Here is a 23,728-nt window from a genome sequence, read left to right on the forward strand (position 1 = left end):
AATGAGCTTTCTGTGGGAGGTGTGAATTCAGCGTTTACTGTGGAAACGCTCATTTGGTCAATCTAATTATGAGTAGATTTCATCCAAGCTCTATATTTAGGGCGTCAGGCAAAACTGGGTAATGCTGAATAACCTTTTAATTACCCGTATTCTTTCTAATAGACATAGACATTGTCAAATGTGTTATATCCCGGCCTTACTGTGCTGCTCTATTGGAACGAGGCAGTATTTCTTCCCTAGTTTATGAGGGATGAAGTAAAAGCAGCCTCACAGTAGATGTTCATTACAGGTGCAGCGATGTGTATTTTTCTTCTGGGTTTGTTGAAGAGAATACAGTTTTTTCCCCCTGTCGTACCCTTTTAGACTAGTCAAAGCGACAAAAAAAAAAAATGACAGAGAAGTGCTGCTCATCCTGCAGCCAGCTAGCATTAGGGGGAAAAAAACAAGGTCAGGTAGAGTGCAGTGGATAAAATGTCTTATTTGTGCTAAATAAAATGAGCCAGCCCGGTGTTTCCGGCACCCTTATGCGGTTTCTCGTTCTCTGTGATAATTCCAGCTAAAAATACCACCTGCTGTTCATTTGTGTGTCTATTTCAGGTGGCCTGCTGGCTGCAGGTGCATTGTTAAAACCATGGCCAATGCGGCTCTCCGCTACAGGAAATAATGAGACTTAAATGCAGTGTATGAATCCTGGAAAGGTACATTAGATTGCATAATCTTTTAAATTGTTAGAGAGTTGCTTTTCTTCCAAGATGCTTCTAACATAGTTCCAGTTATCGATTTTTCAGATCCTGAGAACTACTCTCCAAAATGTTGTACCAATTCATTCTCAAGTTTAATATGATCCGGCTCTGGAGCGGTACATTCTGCATCGAGGAGATCTAGCCACCCACTTGGAGTCCGACAACAGCTTCTGCCAGCTAGTTGCCTTTCTCCACCTACTCATGTACATTGGCAATTGAACTACACGTTGCCAGTGATCGCAGAGGAAGTGTGGCTTACTTTTAGCAGTGTGGGAGGTGACAACTTTAAAAAATAAAGCACTCCATAATCAAGTTAAGTCACTAACAGGGAAATGTAATTGTGGGATAATTAATAAGAATGACAAATTTAATTGTGTTATTGCTTCAAAATTTCAACATGATATAAAGTTATAAAGTTTTATCAATCTCTTCCAATCTTTGGTAACTAAAACCCAGCAGAAGAGTGTATATATCTGCAGAGAGGCCTGTATGTTCTCTTTTTTATTTCATTTTGGGACATATCTAGCTGCGGTCTGGCTCACAATGTAATCAGTGTCATATGAAGCTTGGGAGGTTCTGCTAAATTCTCCTGTCTGGACACAAATACCAAGCCTATTGGCAAGCTACAGGGCCATGTTGGCACAGTTTTAGTTTTCTTTGAGACTAACTCTGCAATGTCTCGTCTCTTCACCCCAAATAAGTTTCTAGTAAATAAACACAACATGTTCCGTTCCTCCCGCCCACCTCTACTCATGTTGTCAGTGTTCGGCTCTGCAGTAACAGCCTGTCACACACTAGTGGCTTCATTTCTAAACAAACATAAAATTATCTTAATCACGCTGTTAAATTCCTTCTTACCAGTGTTGGGCAACCTACCTGGAAAATGTAGTGGGCTTAGCTAGCAGCTACTCTACAAGAAATTAAGCTTCATTACACTGAAGTTAACATTAACCCCCAAAGAAATGTAGCAAGTTGAGCTACAGCAACATGGCAAAAGTAGTTTTCTACATTGAAGTCACTGAGGAGATTTATTTCACACTAAATGTGATTCAGAATTAAGCAATACTACTGAGAAATGGTAATGCCCATTTTACTAATGTAATACAGGCTGGATTAAATAGAGTGATGCCATTGGCACAGGTTGGTAATGTAGGCTATTTTTTTTAATTTGCCAGCAATACTGGAAATCAACTCAACTCTATCTAGTTGGACTGAAGGCCACATAACTCACTGGTTAATTAGATGTTGTTGAGCCGCGGAGCATGAGCTAACTCCAAACCACAACGGACAACTCCTACTCATACAGCCTTTATAATTAGAATTATTTTAGAGTATATGATATGATTTTTCCTTATCTGTTTTGGATTCAATTATCCTGCATGTGGCCTGGCATGAGCCAAGATGATATCTACTATTGTCTCATACAGTTTCCAGATGCAGTATATCTGGTAAACAGTTACGCTGTGTCCTAACAACAAGTGTAGACAAATAAGACAAACCCTGTATGTTGCCATTTCACCCAATATGACTGTCTGACATGAGTTGTCAGGCTCAAATGATAAAGCGATGATAAAGAAAAAAATGTAAAACACAAAGGGGACACAAAGAAACCACTTAGAGGCTAAGAACATTATACAGGGTTCGTAAACTTTAGCAGTGGTCAAATTCAAGCATTTTTCAATTACTTTCAAGGTCCATTTTCAAGCTTTTCCAGTATCTTACACCTGTTGTAAATTGCATGTTTTAGAGGAGTACTTACATACTAAAAAGGGGAGATTTCACTTAACCATACCAGCAGCGATGGTATTACACTTTTAGGAGGAACAAATAATAATTTCAGATAGGCTACTCATTATTTTTTACATTGAACATGTGATTATCTATAGCATGGGTCTCAAACTCGAGGCCCGTGGGCCAATTGCGGCCCTTGTGACGATATGTGTCTTTTTTAAATAATTGTATATTTTTAAAAATAATTGTGTGTCTTTTTTGGTAATGTTGTGTCTTTTTAAAGTAATTTAGTGTTTTTTCAGTCATTTTGTGTCTTTTTTTGGTCATTTTGATACTGCCTCCAGCTGCCCCAAGGTGATTTGAGTTTGAGACCCCTGATCTATAGTCTATAGATGGATATAGTCAGATTGCAAGAGAAATACAGTAAGAATTTCAAGCATTTACAAGCACTTTATCCAAAATCCAAGCACTTTTTAAACCATGAAAATACAACATTTAAATTGAAGCATTTTCAAGGATTTCAAGCACTGAGTATATTAAAGAACAAAATAAGCATGTTAAGCCTAAACTGGTAAAACTAGTAAATTTCACATTCTGATGTTATGCAGAGTTTGACAGTTAAATGAGGACCACCCTGAAAATATGTACCTGTTTAAGTGATCTTGCAGCTGACCTAAGCGCTGTTCCACCTCTCCATACGTGATCTCGCTGGCAGAATTGTCGTCCTCTCTCAGGTCCTGGAAATGTGCTGACTCATCCAGGTAGTCCGTAGGCTTCTTACAGGCCCATTTATCACAGCACAGATCTGGGGAGCCAAACCAACACGTTGCATGCTTTACATCCCCACATGTGGGTCAGAACAACGTCATCACTACGCAAAAACCCCCCACTAAAATAGAAGGTAATTAATCTCTACAGGAGAGCTGCGTGGAGCTTCTTTGTTGTAATCTATCAAGCCCTTGTACTGGGAGAAGTAATGCAATGTTTTCCAGAAGCAAACTAACCCTGTTGTTATCTCTGCTGGGCACCTGTTAGTCTTCAGCTGGCCAGTGATATATGTTGAGCTTCTTTTGTGAATTTAAACACAGAGTAATGTGATTTGACTATCTGGTGGAGCAGTCGGAGCAGGTGGCTCTGCACTAACATGATGAGCCGTATAGATATGAGGACCTTTGTTAACTGTTGGGTGTGCTTACGTTTGCCCTCGTGCAGCTTCATGTTCTGTATTCTTCCAGCACTAGAGATTGACAACAGCTTCAGTCTGTCACTCAGTTTTTTTTTTTGCTTTTCTTCATCCACAACTGTCTGTCATGTACTACTTGGCTCCTCGCTCCTGTCAGTGGGATGTGTTTTGCCGACAGAAATTCCTTCGATTTATAGCATATTCTCTCTGAGCCAGACTCGTCAGAGAGAAGAAAGGAGACTGTCCATTTTTTCTATTCTATTTATGTTTCATTTGACGAGTAAGGTTGCAGATTGATATAAAGCATACTGCTTCAGTAAGAGACACTTTTTGTTATTGAAATGTACAGTCATGGGAAAAAAACATTAGACCACCCTTTTTCTTCAATTTCTTGTTCATTTTAATGCCTGGTACAACCAAAGGTATAATAACCAAAATCATTATCAAGAAAACCATGAAAAATGTCTAGATATCAGCTCTTTAAAATTAAATGTTACATCATCACATGTACAGTCATGGGAAAAATGATTAGACCACTCTTGTTTTCTTCAATTTCTTGTTCATTTTAATGCCTGGTACAACTAAAGGTGCATTTGTTTGGACAAATATAATGATAAGAACAAAAATAGCTCATAAGAGTTTAATTTAAGAGCTGATATCTAGACATTTTCCATGGTTTTCTTGATAATAACCAAAATCATTGTCAAAAAAACATAGATATCAGCTGAACAAGACATTGAAGAAAACAAAGGTGGTCTAATAATTTTTTCCATGACTGTATGTCTTTAAAGCTTTGCCTTGTTATGTGTGTGTGCAAGAAAGTTAATCATATCTTTATTATACTTGTGTGCCCACATCCAGTAGATGATTTGAGGAGGCTGCCATTACCTTGTTAGCAAAATGACATGACACGGATCTAAACTATATTGCTATGGGGATTGGGGGTTCAGAGGAAAGTTGTTAACCCCTTACTGCCTAAATGTATTAATAAAATAAAAAACGAATAAATTATTTGTGTTTTTACTTTCAAGCAGGTGCTAAATTAAGTGGAGATTGTTCATTTCAATACAGCACATACAATAGATATACATGTTGGTATGATGCAAATAAAGCAACATTAGGCATAATTGAGCATGATAGTAATTAAACACATTTAGAATTATAATATAGATTATTTTATTGCTGCTGCTATTGCTGAATCGGGGCTTTGAAATTGAATAACAACATGTTTCTGTACAATCATTGCTGTTACATCATCACATGCACAGTCATGGGAAAAATTTTTAGACCACATATGTTTTCAAGGGTTCAATTTCATTTAAACTCTATGGAGTCTGGGGCTATCTTGTCCATTTCTGAATCCTTTTCATCCTGCCTGTATAAACCACTTAAAAATGTTTAAATGCCATGTTACTATATTTTTTTAGCACAACCTCACCTATATGACCAAATAATAATTTATTTTTTATTCTGACTTACTGGATCAACATTTTGAACCAAAAAGAAACAAAGAAAAACCAATATAAATGTGATCTTGTGATTGTGTGTGATCCTGTCATCCAACTCTGGTTTTTAATTCTAGTGGGACTCTATTTCATTTTGTTTAGCGTAACAATTTTGGTCATTTTGTGTCTTTTTTGGTCATTTTGTGTCTTTCGTTGTGTCTTTTTAGTTTTAGTGTATTTTTTTAGTGTATTTTTTTTGTCATTTTGTGTATTTTTGTGTCTTTTTTTGGTCATCACATAAAACGTGATTTTGAATCTTTTTTTTTACTTTCAAAACACTATCATGCTCAATAAAGAAAGGTTGCAAAGGTTGCAAATATAACATATACAAGGGTTACATCCAGTTCTATCATTTTATACAAAATATATTTGACCTTGTCTCCAGTATATCTGGATGTGATGAAGAAGTCATGCTTTGGCGCTTTTGGTAACTCCAGAGGGTTAATGCCTGGTACAACTAAAGGTACATTTGTTTTGACAAATATAATGATAACAACAAAACTAGCTAATACAAGTTTAATTTAAGAGCTGATATCTATGTTTTTTTGATAATGATTTTGGTTATTATCAAGAAAACCATGGAAAATGTCTAGATATCAGCTCTTAAATTAAACTCTTATGAGCTATTTTGTTGTTATCATTATATGTGTCCAAACAAATGTACCTTTAGCTGTACCAGGCATTAAAATGAACAACAAATTGAAGAAAACAATGATCTAATAATTTTTTCCATGACTGTATGTGATGCATTAATCATCTATAAGGGTTAATGGGGCGGTTCACTGGCTGCAGGTGAACCAGACTTGGAAGCTTCTGAAGATCTTCATCACCTCCGTAAGTTCGCTCCAACCATCCAATAGGAGTTTCTATTGCAGCAACAAGGACATAATCACGCAGTGGCTTCCCATTGTTGCCAATTAGTTAGGGGCCACTGCTGGTGTGATATTAAGCCTGGAACCACATCTGGCCCCCCTAACTAGATCTCAGCCGACATGACTGTTTTTTAGAGGCTGCAGCGAGCTCCGTTTTAAAGCTACAGTGAAGTTATTGAACTCACATTAAACTAGACAACCTAAAGGCACACAATGGTGCCAACCATGTCATGCAAGACTGATGGGAAGGGGGCTTGATAACGCTTGAAAAGTTTGGCTAACTTTTGGCAGAGGAAAGATTGGCATGGCCGTTTTCAAAGGGGTCAAGATGTCTGCATTTGGCACCACTAGACTCTCTGGAACTTGCTACCACATGAAATAAGGTCTGCTACATCTGTGCATATCTGTTTTCATTAGCTTTTAATTAGGTTTTTAATTTCCCTTTTATATACATTGTTTATCCTTTTAATTGAGATAAATTTGCATCATACATATTTGTTTTTTTAATGGGTTATATCTGTAATAACCTACTTCATGTTATCTAACCTTATACTGTATTCTTTTATATTTTTTCTTTTGTCATTTATATTTGCCTGATATGATATTTGACTTGACTTGACTACACTGCAAAAAAGGGGTGTCTAAAAACAAGATAAAAACACTAAATCTGAGGGAAATTATCTTGCTGCATGGACAGATAATTTCACTTGACAATATTTCTTGAATTAAGGTTGTTAAATCTAGAAATAAGCATGTTGAATACTTAAAATAAGAAATTAACTCTTAAAACAAGATAAACTAAAGCTCCAAGCAGCGATGATCTGGCTTGAGCAGATAAAAAAAACTTTAGATTTAGAAGTGTTAAGATTATTGATCTTGTTTTAAGAGTTAATTTCTTATTTTAAGCGTTCAACATCAATTTCTAGATTTAAAAATGTTAATTTAAGAAATCTTGTCAAGTGAAATTATCTGTCCATGCAGCAGCAAGATAATTTCCCTCAGATTTAGTGTTTTTATCTTGTTTTAGACACCTTTTTTGCCGTGTAGAATTGCATGTGGCCCTAGCCTAACTGTCCCCTTGTTGGTCATCTCATCAGCCGAAATATATTACCTTCAAAAGAGGGTCTTCTCTCCATGTCGTCTCTGACAATAAGATTTGTTTCCAGCACTGGGGCGCTGGGCGGAGAGGGACCCAGGACTTCTGAACTTCTCTTTAGGCACGAGTTAGACTCCCTCTCTCTCCCCAAGTCTTTAACCACTTCCTTGTTTTCCCCTGTAGAACGGCAATAAACAGGAGTCAGCGGAATAACACGGTACCGTATTCCTCGTGGAATAGATGCTCTCAGGGAGCTGCACTCAGTCAACAATAACAAAGAACAACGTTTGCAACCACAGGAGGCTGTTATGGGCCTGTGCAGATTAGTTTCCACTCACCTTTAGAGACGTCTGGTGTAAAGGAGATCCTTCTTTTAATGCTCTTACTGCCCTCTCCGTCTGAATCACCGCCTTGGGAGTTGGAGGGCTGCAACAATGTGAGCATTAGACTAAATTAATCAAGGTGATGCACTACAGGCAGAACCGTAGTTTTATCATACACTTGAGATTGTGAGATTTTGGCCTATGATGCCTCCATAACACGTCTTCTTCAGACTAGTGGATAGAAAACATCTAAAACAATCATTTAGGAGTTGATTACTGATTACTACACCTTTTCTGTTCTCTATTTTTATTGTCTATCTGTAGATTTCTCCTAAATTCACCAAAATAAAAGTTTACAATACATGTCTTTAAAGGCCATAACTTCAAATAAGTTTTTTCTCATATTCTGAGCTAGAAATCTCCACTTCAGTAGCACTTACATACAGCAGACTCCTAGCTGAAGGTTTTTTATAGAGGGGTTTGTTCATACTATTCATAGCTTGATTTTTATTGCATTTTATCCCTAAAGATGGGGCAAAAAAATATATTGTTTGAGTGATGAAAAGAAATATATACCTTACCTCCCTCTGTAAAAACAATCAACTCTAATTTGTCGTCAAAATGAAAAAAATATTTGAAACTTTCTTCTATTTTCAATGTTCACATTTCTGTTGTGGAAATTAATGCAATTTAGTTAGTTAAAAGCATGTCTTACTTGCATATTTAATATTATATCATATTTAATTCTAATTTCAGAAAACCTTTAATACAAGACATAATTGTCTTAATGTAAATAATCAACTGGGAAAAGAAAAATAACTCATACATATCAGCATGACAGCTGATATATTATATATCATATCAATATATTTTTCTTTTCTACCTTATTCACCTGCAGTATCTCACTTTAATAAAATAAATAGTCGATATTTATCAATTCTGAGGATTGATATAACCTCGCACTATTATGTAAATATCATAATTAATTCAGTTTTTGTTGGTCTGACTGTCAGCAGGATTACAGTAGTGTAAATGTTCATAGTCGTGACAATGTGAAGACATGTTAAAGGTTGATCATCTACCTTTGGAGACTCGTCTCTGAGGTTGAAGGTAAGCTCCAGATTGTTGAGGAAGGAGTCGGCAAACTCTGGGTACATGTCTATCACCTCCAGTAGATCTTCCCTCTGGATGGTGCTCAGGTCGCAGTAACTCAGAGCTCGTACGTCAGCATTAGACTTCCCAGGCTTGGCTAATAGATGGATCATCTCTCCGAAGATGTCATTTTTTCCTGCCATCAACACATGAACAGAGACAGTAAATCTTCTGGAAAGGTTAGCTGGGAAGAGAAGAAATGTCAATGTTACCTGCACTGACTTCTACAAGTATCCGTGTGTGTTATAGAGAATAATCTGTGTCTTGTTTTCTTCGGGGACTTATCTCACTATTCCTCAGGCTCTCACTTAAGGGCACAGGCGTGTTTGTTTTCGTGGATAGTGAAAATCAAACACTGTGAAGATGTTCTCCCAAGGCCTGTGCATCAGTTGTCTTTCTATCTTTGATCCATTATTTACGCTGAGGAATAACTCAAAGCAACTTTGATGTGGAGGGAGAGAAGATTGTGATTGACACACTTGTGGACTTCAAAGGGAAAAATTTGTTGATAATGGCTACCAAATAATGAAGACGGTCCTTCAGGAAACTCCTGCTACCATTAGAGTTTCCTCTGTTGAAATAAAGGGTCCACAGTTTAGAAGCTGTGATGAAACATCCCTTTGTTGGGCCTGGGGTTCACTAAATGCCAACACTGTAAGCAGGGGTTCGGGAGAAAGATGTGATATGTTGGCTGCCAGAGTGCCTTTCACAGCGTGCACTGGACACCTTTCTACCACAGAGGACAGCCTCACACAGAGGGCTGGATCCCCCCCCACACAGCTCTCAGCAAAGAGATTTAGTCCGTCATTAGCCTGGATGGCAGCGTAAGAGACTAATTCCTCATCTGTGGAACAATGCTCGCAGCATCGTTGGTCTTTATATCGCTGCAAGAGGAAAATGTTTCAGCGCTGTCGGCTGACCGCCACCTTGTTAGAGGCCCGGACGGTTCGTTTTTCACAAACAAATTGGCGCCAAATGGAGCTGACGGAGCTATTGATGTTTGTATCAAATGTAAATGGGCTGATCTATGAGATCAGTGGCTTTACCAGTGTGTTTGTTAATAATGGGTTTTGTGTGATGCAGCAGTTTTTGTGAAGCTTAAACCCCATTGTGTCAGGTGCAGCTTTGGAGAGCATTCATCTCATGAATAATGGCAAGTTTAATCCAGGCTTGGCCTGTAGCACCTGGCTGAGGTTCACCCGTGAGGAAAACATAAATACTCATTATTATAATAAGAGTAATGCGTTTTCAGTATCGATATATTACTATATTATTTCACATTTAAAGGTGGCAATTGTTTTCGTCAATTTGGCCCTTTTTTTTTTCTTAATCGACCCTATTTTGCGGTTTTTAACTCATTTCCATGTGCTGTCAAAAAAATGGCAGCTATTTCACCGTGTTCTTTGAAATTGCCCAACAACCTTTCATGGAGCCACTTAATAGAAATGTCAGAGTCTCAAACCTGTCACATGAACAGCCTTATTGCCCAGAGGACAGAAATGGGGGGTGGCAGGCAGGCACAACTCGCCATTCTTGTCAAAATGTGTGAACACGATGTGGTTTAGTTGCTGCAGTAACCTGAAAATTATTCCTTTTGAAGGACTCGCGTTATAACAGTTAATTCTTTGATGTGCACACAAGTCAAGCAAGCCTCATTGTACATGTTACTGTGTTAAAATATGGTGTGCCCACACAGGAAACACCGTCTGATGTTTTCTGAGCTGATGATGGCAGCATCTCCATATTTTTCAATCAATCAGAACAATCTACATAATTAATATACCCTTCACAGAACGCCAAAGGTGAAAACTCATGTGTGTATGAAAGACCCTGGGTGTTATCAAGCTATTTTCCTACTTCCTGAAAAGAATATTTTAAATCTACAATATGTTCACTACAACTATATGTAAACATTGATATGTGGGTATTAGCGTGACCTTTTAACCCTCTGGAGTCTCCAAAAGCGCCAAAACATGGCTTCTTCACCACATCCACACGTAAAAACAAAGCAGACCAATAAAGACACAAAAAGACACAAAATGACAAAAAAAAAAGAGACACAAAATGACCAAAAAGACACAAAACGAAGAGACAGAATAACCAAAAAACCCCACAGAAGACACAAAATGACCAAAAAAGACACAAAATAACTAAAAAACACACAACAACAGACACAAAATGACCAAAAAAGACACACAATAACTAAAAAACACACAACAACAGACACAAAATGACCAAAAAAGGCACAAAAAAGACACAAAATAACTAAAAAAGACAACAACAGACACAAAATTACCAAAAAAGACACCAAAAAGACACAAAAAGTCACAAAAGACCAAAAAAGACACAAAATGACTTACAAAGACACGAAAAGACATGAAAAGGATTCAAAAATGGACAAAATAGCCCTATAAGACTCCATAGAGTTAATGTTTTATGGTTTTAGGTTGTTTGTTTGTCTACAGGATAATGGAAAATTACAGCCCTGGTTTTTTTTTATTACATTTGGTGGAAGAGTGAAGCTCAGGCCAAAGAAGAAGCCATTTAAATGCTGGAGCAGATCCGAATCAGAAATTACTTTTCACTTTTGTTAACATTGTGAAATAGAGCAAAGCCTTGGCAGGGGTCTTATTATATTAGATTGACTTATGCAAACTAAAACTATCTAACAAAACCAACACTGACATCAGAAGAATATGACTTTGAACCATCTTTTCCTTTTCCAAGATCCAACTTGAACATCAAAAACGTTCAAAAAATAGTTTTTGGTCTTTGTCTCAACAGGTTTGACGCTGACATTCAGCACACAATCGTTTGACAGATCTCAAATACAGCAGGGAAGTGACTTTTACAGATATTCACACCTCTTGCTGATAGCTGGATGCTTTGAGAACAGTAGAGACTGCCACTAAATCCAGGAAACTGATGATGGACAGTGGCAAAAGGTCAAACTAAAAACTATCTATGAAGAAAAAGGAGCAAAGGAGGTGAATAAATGCGCCTATAAGATTGCATTTTTTATGGGATTATATAACAGTCTCTTAATATTTAAGCACTCGTTTCCATTTGTTGCCAATTATCACACTTTACATAATCAACAAGGGATTGTATTTACCCAGGATGGCTACCACAATGTCATCTCTCAGGATCTCAATAGAGCCGCGGGACAGAAAGTAGAGAGCAGTGAGCACATCACCACTGTGGACCAGAGTGTCTCCAGGAGGGGCATGAGTGGTTTTGAAGTGCATGGCCAAGGCCCTCAGGCAGCCTTTGGAGGCTCCTTCGAACGCTTTGCAGTTGTGAAGAAGATTCCTGTTGAGATGAAGGCAGATATCTGCCTGCAGGCACTCAGGAAAACCTTTTAACACCTGTGATGTAGAAAAAATCCGTGAGTAAAATGCACAAAATATTGAGTTTGATATCCTCAAAGAGATGGTTCTGCGAGCCAGTGGGAAGCTGTGAGCAGCAAACGTGTTAAGATGAATGTACTTTTACGAAGAGAAGTTGTAATTAAGCTTGACAACAGCACAGAGATAAGGACTTGGGATGAAAACAAACGCGTTACAGAGTCATAGAGCCATTAAACACAGTCAGATTCAGACACATCACATCTGTAGAGCTTTGGAAGGAAACCTCAAACGTAATAGGACACCATGGTGTTTCTTAATCAAGACGCATTCATGTAAATTATATCAGGATGTAATAATTGCTGATTTTGTGAGGTTTTCTTAACCAATGTAGTCTGTAAAAATAACTGCCACCTGGAGTTATGTAACCTCCCCCTGAGCCAGACACACAATGCCGGCTCCGTTTTGTTTCTTGCTTTCCTTGAACTGCAAACACATCATATCGAAGTGAGGTGAAAGTGTATTTTGTGATTAATGCGAGCAACACAGAAGCCACCGTCTGTATACCCTGAGCCCAGACATTTGTCAAAGCCATGGATTAAGTCCAGGCTTCTGTTGTATGCATGCGGCTTGAAGGTAAGAAGTGGCATGCATGAATTATTATTTTTACATAACTTGTTAAAGAAGATCAATCCCAACCATTTATAGGGTATATCCGATGTCATATGATTAATGAGGAGCTAGTTTATGGGAATACAAAGGTTTATTTGTAAGTACACTCAGACACCTTTAAAAAACTACTCAAAACAGAATATGTTCAGAAATGTTTTAATATTAGACCAATGTTGTTGATTTTGATTGTTTGTTTTTTATTTTAACTGTTTTAACTGTGAAGTGTCTTTAAGTACCCTATATAATAATGTATTATTATTATTATTTTTTTTTAATTAATTAATTAATTAATTAATTATTATTATTATTAGTCTTGGGTTACTGCCTTAAATATGACACTTTTTTTGTCTTGAAAGGAAGTTGTACAGAAGAGTATTAGGGCCAGGTAGGAGATTTTTTTAATTATTATTAAGTTTGAAAAAAAAGTCGAAATGATGAGAATAAACTCAAAATACAATGTTGAGAAAATATGTATATAATATATATATACTACAACATATGTCTATAAATTACATAAAAGCTGATTTTCCACAAAACAATAGTAATAGTAGCCTACTACCAAGAATAGCTCTTTCATGTGTAGGGGGATTTTAGTATTAATACACCCTTAAATATTGTAATTATTGCTCATTTTATGACATTTATGAAAATCAAGTTGTAGCTTGCAGTCTACCTAAGAAACCTTAGAAAAAAATGTTCCTCTCATGAATTATTGACACAAATCTGTGAATATCTTTCCAACTTTACCGAAAACAAAAAGATTTTTTCTCAAAATCATATTTCAACTTTATTCTAGTTATTTTGACTTTTTCTCGAAACTGCATTATGAAAAAAAAAAATCCTCCTCTCATTATTTTTTTCCTCCCTGGCCCCAATCCTCATCCGTAAAGTTGAGAGGGCGATTTCTATCATAATCAATAAAATTACCTGGATATAAAAACCTTTTACGACTCAAACCCCTGGTAAATTATAATATATCTACTTCAACATAAAAGTGAAAATAGGCAGAATAACACATTTGATGAGGAATATAGTGTGTAATAGCACTTATTTTGTCATACTTAATGACAAAATATGTGCTATTATTAGGTGCATGCTACTTGTTTAAAAATTAAAAATGTAAAAAATCACACAAATCATCCATAAGTGATGGACATTTAAAACACTGTCGTAATAATGCGCCTGTCGTTTAAAACCATGGGTCTCAAACTCGCGGCCCGCGGGCCAATTGCGGCCCTCGTGACGATATTTTGTGGCCCCCACCTTGATATGAAAGTTAAATGTGAGTTTTATATGAATGGCACTTTATCGTGTTGTGTGTGGAAGGTCCCTTTAATTAAGTAGGTAGTAGGTAATTTTGTGTCTTTTTTAATAATTTTGTGTCTTTTTTTGGGTAATTCTGTGTCTTTTTTTGGTAATTTTGTGTCTTTTTGGTAATTTTGTGTCTTTTTAAAATTATTTTGTGTCTTTTTTAGTCATTGTGTGTATTTTTTTTGGTAATTTTGTGTCTTTTTTAAATAATTTTGTGTCTTTTTTGGTAATTCTGTGCCTTTTTTGGTCATTTTGTGTCTTTTAAAAATCTTTTTGTGTCTTTTTTTTTTGTAATTTTGTGTCTTTTTTGGTCATTTTGATTCTGCCTCCAGCGGCCCCCAGGTAATTTGAGTTTGAGACCCCTGTTTTAAAGAGTGCTATGAAAATGACAAGGAATAAAAACGTGTACCTCCTGCTCTTACCAATGTAGAGATGTGAATCCAGATGAAAGCAGACAAGAGAAAGAAAGGTCTTTTTAGAATCTCACATAAACAGTATTGCTACAATCATTCAATGAGATCGGTTCATTTATGCCATCCAGTAAGCAGAGTAGAAGGGCTTTGTATTTACCGTGTTCATATCGATGCCGTTGGTGTAGGCCCAGGAGTGTTGGAAGTACTCCTCCAGCCTCTGCCTCAGCGGGTTGGGAATCTGGTGAAAGCGTATGAACTCCTTGACCCGTAACATCTGAGCGTGATATCGGGCCGTACCCGAGTACAACCTCTGGATGATGGCGGAGACGTTTCCAAAAATACTGGCGTACATGAGGGCTGCAAAACAAACAACGATCAATAAAAGAGGTGAGCTTCATTCTACAGGCTGCTTTGCATCTTTATTGCTTTTGCCCACAGAGACACACTCTTCACTTGAATGAATGTGAGAAAATACTGCTATGAACACAGACAATCTGTTGCCGGGCCAAGTCAAATTAAGTCACTTTTATAGTCAGAATGATATACTCTGAATTTTGCAAATGATTCATTTTCCTCAGGGGGCTTTATAATCTATACAATGACTGCCAAAAAAACCTTTAACCCCTTACCATTTCTGCAAATTAACCTTAAAACGGAGTAAATCTGTCACATTTGAAAGGTAACACTCTGGAGTTTATTCCCAAAGAGTCAGAATTACTAAGTGATATTGTTATTGAGTGATGGAAGTTGAAACAAATGGAAAAATATGTTTTTTTTTATTGTCTGCCTGAATATTTTTGATAAATATAGCCCTGCAGATAGTTATAGCTGGGTCTTATGGGCTGGAAAACACAATGTAAAATATTATAAATAAAATTTGACCTACTCCCAGTTTAAATTTGATGAAGATATCTCAAAAAATGATTATTTTCAACAGGTTTTTATAATTATTTAGCCTGGGTTAAAACAAGATAAATTAAAGCTGCAAGCAGCGATGAACTGTCACGAGCAGAGTGCACTGCAAATTATTTGTTTCTTACCAAGATAAAAAAACTATCTTTCATTTCTATCACTAAGAATAAATAAGAATTTATCTTGTTTACAGAGTTAATATCTTATTTTAAGCGTTCGACATGCTTATTTCTAGATTTAACAATCTTAATTTAAAAAAATCTTCTCAAGTGAAATTATCTGTCCATGCAGCAAGATAATTTCCCTCAGATTTAGTGTTTTTATCTTGTTTTTAGACACCCCTTTTTTGCAGTGTATTACAGATTGCACCTTCAGTAAAGAAAATTGAAAAACATAAGGAGGAGTAACAGAGGAGGTTCCCTCTATCAGAGCGGACACAGTCTAGGATCTGATCAGACAATGTTCATGCCTTAATCCACTCAGAGTGATTCACCAGATAAAAGCAGAATAAAGTTATGCTGAAAGAAGAAAAAAAAGACCAAAACATACTTACAGCCAATCAACATGACACAGATTGAAAAGATCTTCTCTGAGTTGGTATTTGGGGAAACATTTCCAAAGCCCACGCTGGTCAGACTGCTGAAGGTGAAGTAAAGTGCCGTGACATACTTGTCCTTGATAGACGGACCGGAGCTCGGGTCGCTGTAGTTGTATTTCTTTCCTATGGACACGCCCAGATTGTCGAGCCAGCCGATCTTGTGCTCCAAGTAGGGCTTCTCCACATTGCCGATGGCGTACCATATACAGGCCAGCCAGTGAGCGATGAGGGCGAAGATGCACATGAGCAGCATGAGGACTGCAGCACCATATTCAGAGTAGCGGTCCAGCTTCCTGGCTACACGCACCAATCGCAGGAGCCTAGCCGTCTTCAACAGGCCAATCAGAGTGGTGGTCTAGACAAAGTGTAGAGTAGGGCATTTTCTTTTAGTAAAAGCAGTAGTAGTGTAAATATAAATATGTTGGACCACACGTAAAAATGGATGTAGCGCAGGGCTGGGCAACTTAAATGCTGAGGGGGCCACAATTTTTCATGGACACTACCACAGGGCCACATATAGGACCGTGCACTTAACCAGAAACTGCAATTTTTAATATGTTTAGAGTGCAGTAATTTAACATATTTCATGCTCAAATGCATGTATAACAGTAAAATAGGAATGCAAAAGGTTGGAGCAAATAAAAAAACTGTGATTTCTTTTTTTTTCAGTGCAAGAACAGCAGACCAACATTAATTGCAAGAAGTAATTTTGTGCATTTTTACACAGCACTTTTGTGATTTCATGCTCAAATGCATGTAGTTGTACTGAGGGCCACTTTAAGTGAGGGTGCGGGCCATATGCGGCCCCCGGGCCTCCAGTTGCCCATCCCTGATGTAGCGTCTCCATTTCCTACCATTGTACAAAAATGAAGCTAAAATATCCTGGAAACAAGCGCTGCCAACTTGTGCAGTAGTTATTGGCTGGTGGAGTATCAAGGTCCCGCCTTACACCACTCTCACTCAACTGTGAGCATAATCACAGCTGTCAATCATGACATTACACCCTCTTTTTCTGTCTCTTTTTTTCTTTTGTTGGGGGCGGCTGTGGCTCAGTTGGTAGAGCAAGTTGCCCACCGATCGGAGGGTTGGTGGTTCAATCCCTGACCATGGTAGCCTACATGTCGAAGTATCCTTGAGAAAGATACTGAACCCCAAATTGCTCCCGATGCTGCATTCATCTGTGTGAGAATGAATTCCCAATGGTGGCAGGTGGCACTGTTTAGGGTAGCCTCTGCCACCAGTATGAATATGTGTGTGAACAGGTGAATGAGCGCAGTCTGTAGTGTAAATCGATTTGAGTGGTCGCAAAGCGACTACAAAATCGCTATATAAGTGCAGGTCTATTTACCATTTACCAAAATTATCAGAAAATTAATGAGCATTGGATCGGCGTGATACAAACAGAAACCATTTTCTGAAAAAATGCATTTGACATGATTTTTTAGCATAGGGTGGATTTGGGTAATGCCAAGCCAAACTTAAGGTTTGGCTGGTTTATTTCCTGCTTAAAGTAAATATAATCATTAAAACATTTACTATTGGTCTACTATGGGTGTCATGTGACTGAAATTACATTAAATATTTTTACATTTAAAAAAATATAACAAAGTCAAAATTGCAAAAAGTGCCCCACATTACCTGAATTCACCCTATGCCATCTGCTAACATGGAGAGGGCGGGACTTAACTGCAACCAGCCACAAGGGGGCGCTCAAAATGTTTTGGCTTCACTTTGAGGAGCTGTTATGTCATCCATCTTTATAGGCCGTCAATTTGTCATACTTTTACAGAATTATTATACAACAACATGAATCTAATTTTAGTAAAGGACAATCCAGTTGTCATGCAATTCAGTCATCAATAAACAATCTTGTTATTTGCATATCTCCCACAGCATTGATATGCTTCCCGTGTCATGCAGATGAACAGTGCTTGGCTTCCCTCCATGTTTCCAGCATGTTGCCTATAGCAGACTTTTGACGGTAAATGAGCGGGCTGCTGTAGAGGAGCTCTGGATGGGCTCCAGCTGCTGCCAACACGGGGGGAAGTCAAACACCATTGATCTGCATATCCTACCCACAGCGCAATGACACAAAGTCAGATGAAAATCAACAAAGTTTCCCTTTAACAACAAATCTTTAGCGGAGACAAATCCAGAGAGTCACATCACAAACTGAGGTAATGAGTTTCCTTAATGGTGAAAAAAGACAAAGACTCCGTTGTGGCAACTCCCCACAGCTCTTTGGTCAAAGGCAAATGAACACAGACGTGAAGACACCAGTAGCCCACAGATAAATCCTCATTTATTCAACACGGAGCAGGCAGTAACACTCATTCAGAGGCTCCTTGGGAGTTTGTTGTTTCTTCTGTGTCATGGAGAAAGGTTTTAGCAACACTAACCACCATTCCCATTGGCACGACCATTTATCTACCTGACAATTACTGACTGACCTTTGAAATCAAGTTAATGTCTGCACACTCTCCCTTCTAACAACTCTGTTAGCAGCACACTTAATCTCTATTTTCTGGGGACGAATGAATAAATCCATCTGACATTTTCCCCGTTATGGTTTTTTATTGAATGAAGTTAAAGTTGTGTAAATCATAGTCCACTATTTTTTAATCCAGACATTATTAAGCAGTGGCAGAAATTACACTGCAAAAAAGGTGTGTCTAAAAACAAGATAAAACCACTAAATCTGAGGGAAATTACCTTGCTGCATGGACAGATAATTTCACTTGACGAGATTTTTTTAAATTAAGATTGTTAAATCTAGAAATAAGCATGTTGAACACTTAAAATAAGAAATTACCTCTTAAAACAAGATAAATTATCTAACACTTCTAAATCTAAAGTTTTTTTTCTAGTTAAGAAACAAATAATTTGCAGTGCACTCTTTTCAGGCCAGTTCATCACTGTTTGCAGCTTTAATTTATCTTTTCTTAAGAGTTCAAGCTTATTTTAAGCTTGCAACATGCTTATTTCTAGATTTAATTATCTTAATTTAAGAAATCTTGTCAAGTGAAATGATCTGTCCATACAGCAATATAATTTCCCTCAGATTTACTGGTTTTATCTTGTTCTTAGACACACCTTTTTTGCAGTGTATGCATGTCAAAACTACACTAGAGGGTTTATTTTGGATGGACTAGAAATACAGTAAACGGACTATACTGTGAGATTTCTTCTTTTGAAAAGAGACTTTTCATGAATTTTAAGGGGCCTACAGTTATTGCTTGGGTACAAGCCAAGTTTTGGGACAATCTCCCCAGTGTCAAGTTAAGATTTGTATTTGACATTGGAGGTTTGGGTTTGGAATGAATCTTGTACTTGGAATCTAATTTGAATTTTTTTACATTCAACTATGAGGACAAACTTTCCCAAGTGGTGTCAGTTGCTGGAATTGGCAGGCAAACCTCCCCCCCTTAAAAAAAGATGTAATGCAATGTACAGTTATGTATGAAACTAATTTAAGTAGTTTGCTTTAGTTCTGCTCTCTAGAAGCTAGCGACTTCCTATAACTTTGAATCTGGAACAAGTTTTATGACGCTTCCTGAATGCATTTGAACAATAATACACGACTTAAAATTTAAAGATTGACAAGATTTTTTTTGCTGAAGTTTATTTGGCAGAAGTTTAAAGGTTAACCTCATTCATCACACTATTTTAACCCTCTGGAGTCTGGGGCTATTTTGGCCTTTTTTGAATCCTTTTCATTCTGCCTGTATATAACACTTAATACAATGTTTACCATGTCATGTCGGTATCTTTTTTTTATCAGCACAACCTCACCTTTATGACCTGATAATTATTTTTTCATTTTGACTTACTGTATCAACATTTGGAACCCAAAGAAACACAACAAAATGTTGCAAATGTGGACACAAGTTGCATATAAGAGGTAAAATGAGGATAACATCTAGTTCTATATTTTTATACTAAATATATTTGACCTTATCTCCGGTTTTACTTGGCCTATCATCATCAAACAAAAACTGGCATGGAGTTTTAAGCCAGTATTTTAGAGGGAAGTTGATGGCAGGGAAACACACTGCTTCGTTTTTACGCCATGACATCATGAAGAAGTCACATGATTTGATAATGTTGGAGCTTTTGGTGACTCCAGAGGGTTAAACATTGTGTAATTGTTTTTTTTTACATTTATGGGCATTTTATTCTGTTTTCTTTGGTGGCTGCTTCAAACAAAAACGTTGTGTTTTGTTGTTTGTTGTTAGTTTGAGTCCACTGTTTGACTGGAGCCTTTCTCTGTAGGAACATCACTGTGTTGGGATATTAGCCCTAAATTTGAATTTAAAAGTGGTGTGGTTAATCATTGCAACCAGTAAATATCCTGTTCTAAATCTGTCAGAGAACCTACGGTTGCCTCTAGAGCCTCTTGAGTGTTTGGTCAGTCTATTATGTAAAGTACACTATGGTAGAAAACAAGTGTTTTTTCAAATAGATTTGTATATGTACACCTAATTGCAGAGTTTGTTTGAAAATTGCATTTTGTTTCCTTCTTAACTGATTATAATATAGGCTTTTTTAGTGCGGGGTTTTTAAAAATGCATCTAATCTAATAACACAAGAGAAAAACTAATTTAAAACCCTAAACATGAAATATTACAAACAAAATAATGCATTCTGCCCTTAATATCCTATATTGGTTAGACCTACAGGCACAGTGCACTCCACAATCGAATGAAAGTTCAATTAAGTCTTAAATGTACCTGAACAAGCATTGCGTAACACAGTTGCACAGCACTACAAGCCTCTCCCTGTTCCTCTAATGAGAACATTTAGGGGGTTCAATTTGGGACAAAGCACTCAACTTCTTCTCCACCGCATTCACAGAGAAACAGCTTGAAATAAATCTTTTGATTTGCTATTTCTATTATAATTATTATTATTAACAAAGACTGCATGTTGCCAATTTAGCATAATGCCTCTCACAGTATGTTTAATCATCTGGCGGGACTAAAGTTGTTTTGAAAGCAACAAGACATTGATTGAAATCTATTTCAAATTTATTCTCTGCCACAATCAAAAGGTTTACTTAAGCGCTTGTAGGTTAAAACCGTCTGGTTAAGCTGCTAAATTCAGTGAGCCTTGTGAAAACCATCTGCCACTGTTTCAGCTGCTTTTATTTTCTGAATAAAATCAAGCAGGGTGTTCAGAGTGAAAATTATAAACACCAAATCCAAGCGATGTATCAGCATACTATCATAATTTATAACATCCTATTTACAGACCTGAATGAGAAACAACTAGTTTTCCCTTTAAGTGATTTAAAAAAAATAAAAATCAGGCAAAAAGAGTAAAAGTTGTGTTTTATATTAATTTCCCAAAGGAAATAAAAATTGACTTGCACATAATTGTGCAAAATTGCCAGAACTGCTTTGTGATTTGTTTGCTGAGAGAAACACACGTCCATTTTCTTTTGGTTTGTTGTCATTCACTGACTCAGCAGTAGCAGCAACAGCAGCAGCAATGGCGGAAAAGATGATTATGGTTTATAATCAGGAGCTTTTCTGGTGTAATGGAGTGCCTACAAAGCACGATAAAGCACTGAAGTAGATCCAGAGCCTGAGGGGACATATCCTACCAACAAACAAGCCAGCAGGCCTGGCAGCCAGCCTACCAATGGCCATCTCACATCTGCATGTAAGCTGTGCACACAGCCCTGTTGGCCTGCTCCTCACATAAATGCATCATTGATTGCCATTTGGTAAGCCATTAATCCGTGTAAATGGATTCTAGAATGAGGACCATTCAAAAAAAAAAAAAAAAAAAAGAAAGAAAAAAAAGAGGGAAAAAAAGTATGAAAAAACATGCAATTTAAAGTAATCCTTTCAGAGCCGAGACAGAAAGATTCAGGCTTTAAGCAGCGGCCCAGGGGCACAAGTCTGGACTTAGTAAATGAATAACAGTGCAAGCATGGCCTGGTCGATGTGCAGCAAAGCTCCCTGGGAGAAAAAAAACAGGTAAAAAAAAATCTACATGCATTAGAGATAACATACCTCATCTGATCCTGAGCCGAAGATAAGAAGGTCAAAGGGGATTGCCGCCACCATGTCTATAAGGAACCAGCCTTTAAAGTAATGGATTGCTATCTTAGCCGGATCGCTGACCACCTCCTCGTTCACATTTACATAAGTGGTCCTGAAGTTTATGAGGATGTCGATGATGAACATGATGTCCACCATTAAATCCACTACATTAAGAGGGCTGCAGGAGTATCCGCACTCACGCCTCTTCTGCTCCTCTTGGTCATTGAGAAGAAAAGCAGCCGAGTAAGGAGTGAGGATCGCTGTGTAGATGACCAGCAGCAGGATCAGCCAGTCCCACACAGCTTTAAAGGGGCTGTAGTGGAGGATGGTGAACTTGTCGATGCGAGCTGTCTGGAGTTTGTATTCTGGAAGCACGTCGGCTCCGAGTGACAGGACCTGGAGGAGTGATGAGAGAGGGGCAGGAGTCAGGACTGGAAGGGTAACCACTGCATTTGTCACTGCATTTTTTTATTTTTAAATGTTATTTCAGCCACTAGGGGTCTTTCAAGTTAACATAGTAACAAAAGAAAGACTTTAATGATGTTGTGAAATAAGGTGGGATCACAGGAATGGTTGTTTTCCTTATTAAACAAAAGACTTAAACAGAAAAAAACGTTCATGGGTGAGTGAATAATCCGTGTATCGTTCGTTCTTTCCATTTTCAATTGGCAATCAAAATCAAATAATGAAAAATTGACTGGTTATTGTGTTATTTCTTTTCTATTATCAAACAAAAAACGAAAAAAATGCTTGTTTTTTCATATTGCAATCTTAGGCTCAGAGCGAAAATACGAAATGGAAAAAAACGGGCACCAGGACTGAATTTGATTTTAATATTTAATTGGTCGGGTTTACGTGACCCGGAAGTTTGACTGCAGTCAAGTGAGCCGTCACTCGCTTCTCCGTTTTCCAATTTTTCATTATTTGATTTTTGATTGCCAATTGAAAATGGAAAGAACGAATGATACACGGATTGTGAATGTATTCCAAGTTTTATTTATGTCACATTTATTAACGGTATGTAATTTAATTCCAATGAGATAGCTGCATGTAATATTACGCCTACCTAGATGAGTCAACTACTCACACAACTACTGTAACTTTAACATTATTTTTCAAATGATGTTGTGGGCTGTTAATATCATGCAAAAAGTTATTTAATGAGCATGTTGGACATTGTTGTAACATTAAAGCATCACTGTACATTAGCTTGATGGCTGGCATTGTTGGGACATTTTGGGATAATTTAGGTACACATCTGTTGCAGTTGTATCTAAGTTATGCATGTGTTGTAATGATATAATGTATCATCCAAAGTTTGATAAATGCCTCATCTGAAAGAACTCAATGGATGATTTAGTTCTTTTGGTTCGTCCATCTGGAGTCCCAAAAGCTTTTTCAGGGAAACATTACATCAAAGTTTTTAATCTATCTAATGTTGCTCTCAGATTAATTTTGGTGGTTAGTTTTATAAACAAAGACTGGTGATGGCAACATATCGTATGGATTAAATGTAACAAAATAAAAGAAGAAAAATGTGTAAATTGAGACATACATGCATACACACATAAAAATACATACACACATACAAATGAGCATGCTGTACAAGTACAGTGTGTTCATTAAGAAAATGCTCCAGTGAAAAGAACGGTATTTAGTTTGGTTTTAAAAGAACAGGTGCATAAATACTGATTGAAATGCAATGCATGCATTTCATGTCACATTTGCGGGTTGCATTAAATGTTTCTTGAGGCCACCACTGGCCTTATGCAGAAATGTTACATACTGTAGCTTTAGGTTAAACAAATGTCACTTCAGGT

At 37.2% G+C, this 23,728-nt stretch overlaps 1 protein-coding gene across 1 annotated transcript in view; it reads right to left on the bottom strand.

Annotated features, from left to right (window-relative positions):
* LOC131979365 (potassium voltage-gated channel subfamily H member 7-like) overlaps positions 1–23,728 on the bottom strand; it is a 53,228-nt gene that overhangs the window by 2,463 nt on the left and 27,037 nt on the right. The window contains exons 6-14 of the mRNA XM_059343323.1: positions 21,879–22,304; positions 15,814–16,213; positions 14,506–14,705; positions 14,345–14,347; positions 11,721–11,973; positions 8,536–8,741; positions 7,469–7,556; positions 7,146–7,307; positions 3,123–3,279 (exon numbers count right to left, since the gene is read on the bottom strand). Of these exons, the coding sequence (XP_059199306.1) occupies positions 3,123–3,279; positions 7,146–7,307; positions 7,469–7,556; positions 8,536–8,741; positions 11,721–11,973; positions 14,345–14,347; positions 14,506–14,705; positions 15,814–16,213; positions 21,879–22,304 (1,895 nt within the window). The remainder of the gene's footprint in view (positions 1–3,122; positions 3,280–7,145; positions 7,308–7,468; positions 7,557–8,535; positions 8,742–11,720; positions 11,974–14,344; positions 14,348–14,505; positions 14,706–15,813; positions 16,214–21,878; positions 22,305–23,728) is intronic.

Source organism: Centropristis striata, chromosome 10 (genome assembly GCF_030273125.1).
Source record: "Centropristis striata isolate RG_2023a ecotype Rhode Island chromosome 10, C.striata_1.0, whole genome shotgun sequence".
Classification (NCBI taxonomy): Eukaryota; Metazoa; Chordata; class Actinopteri; order Perciformes; family Serranidae; genus Centropristis; species Centropristis striata.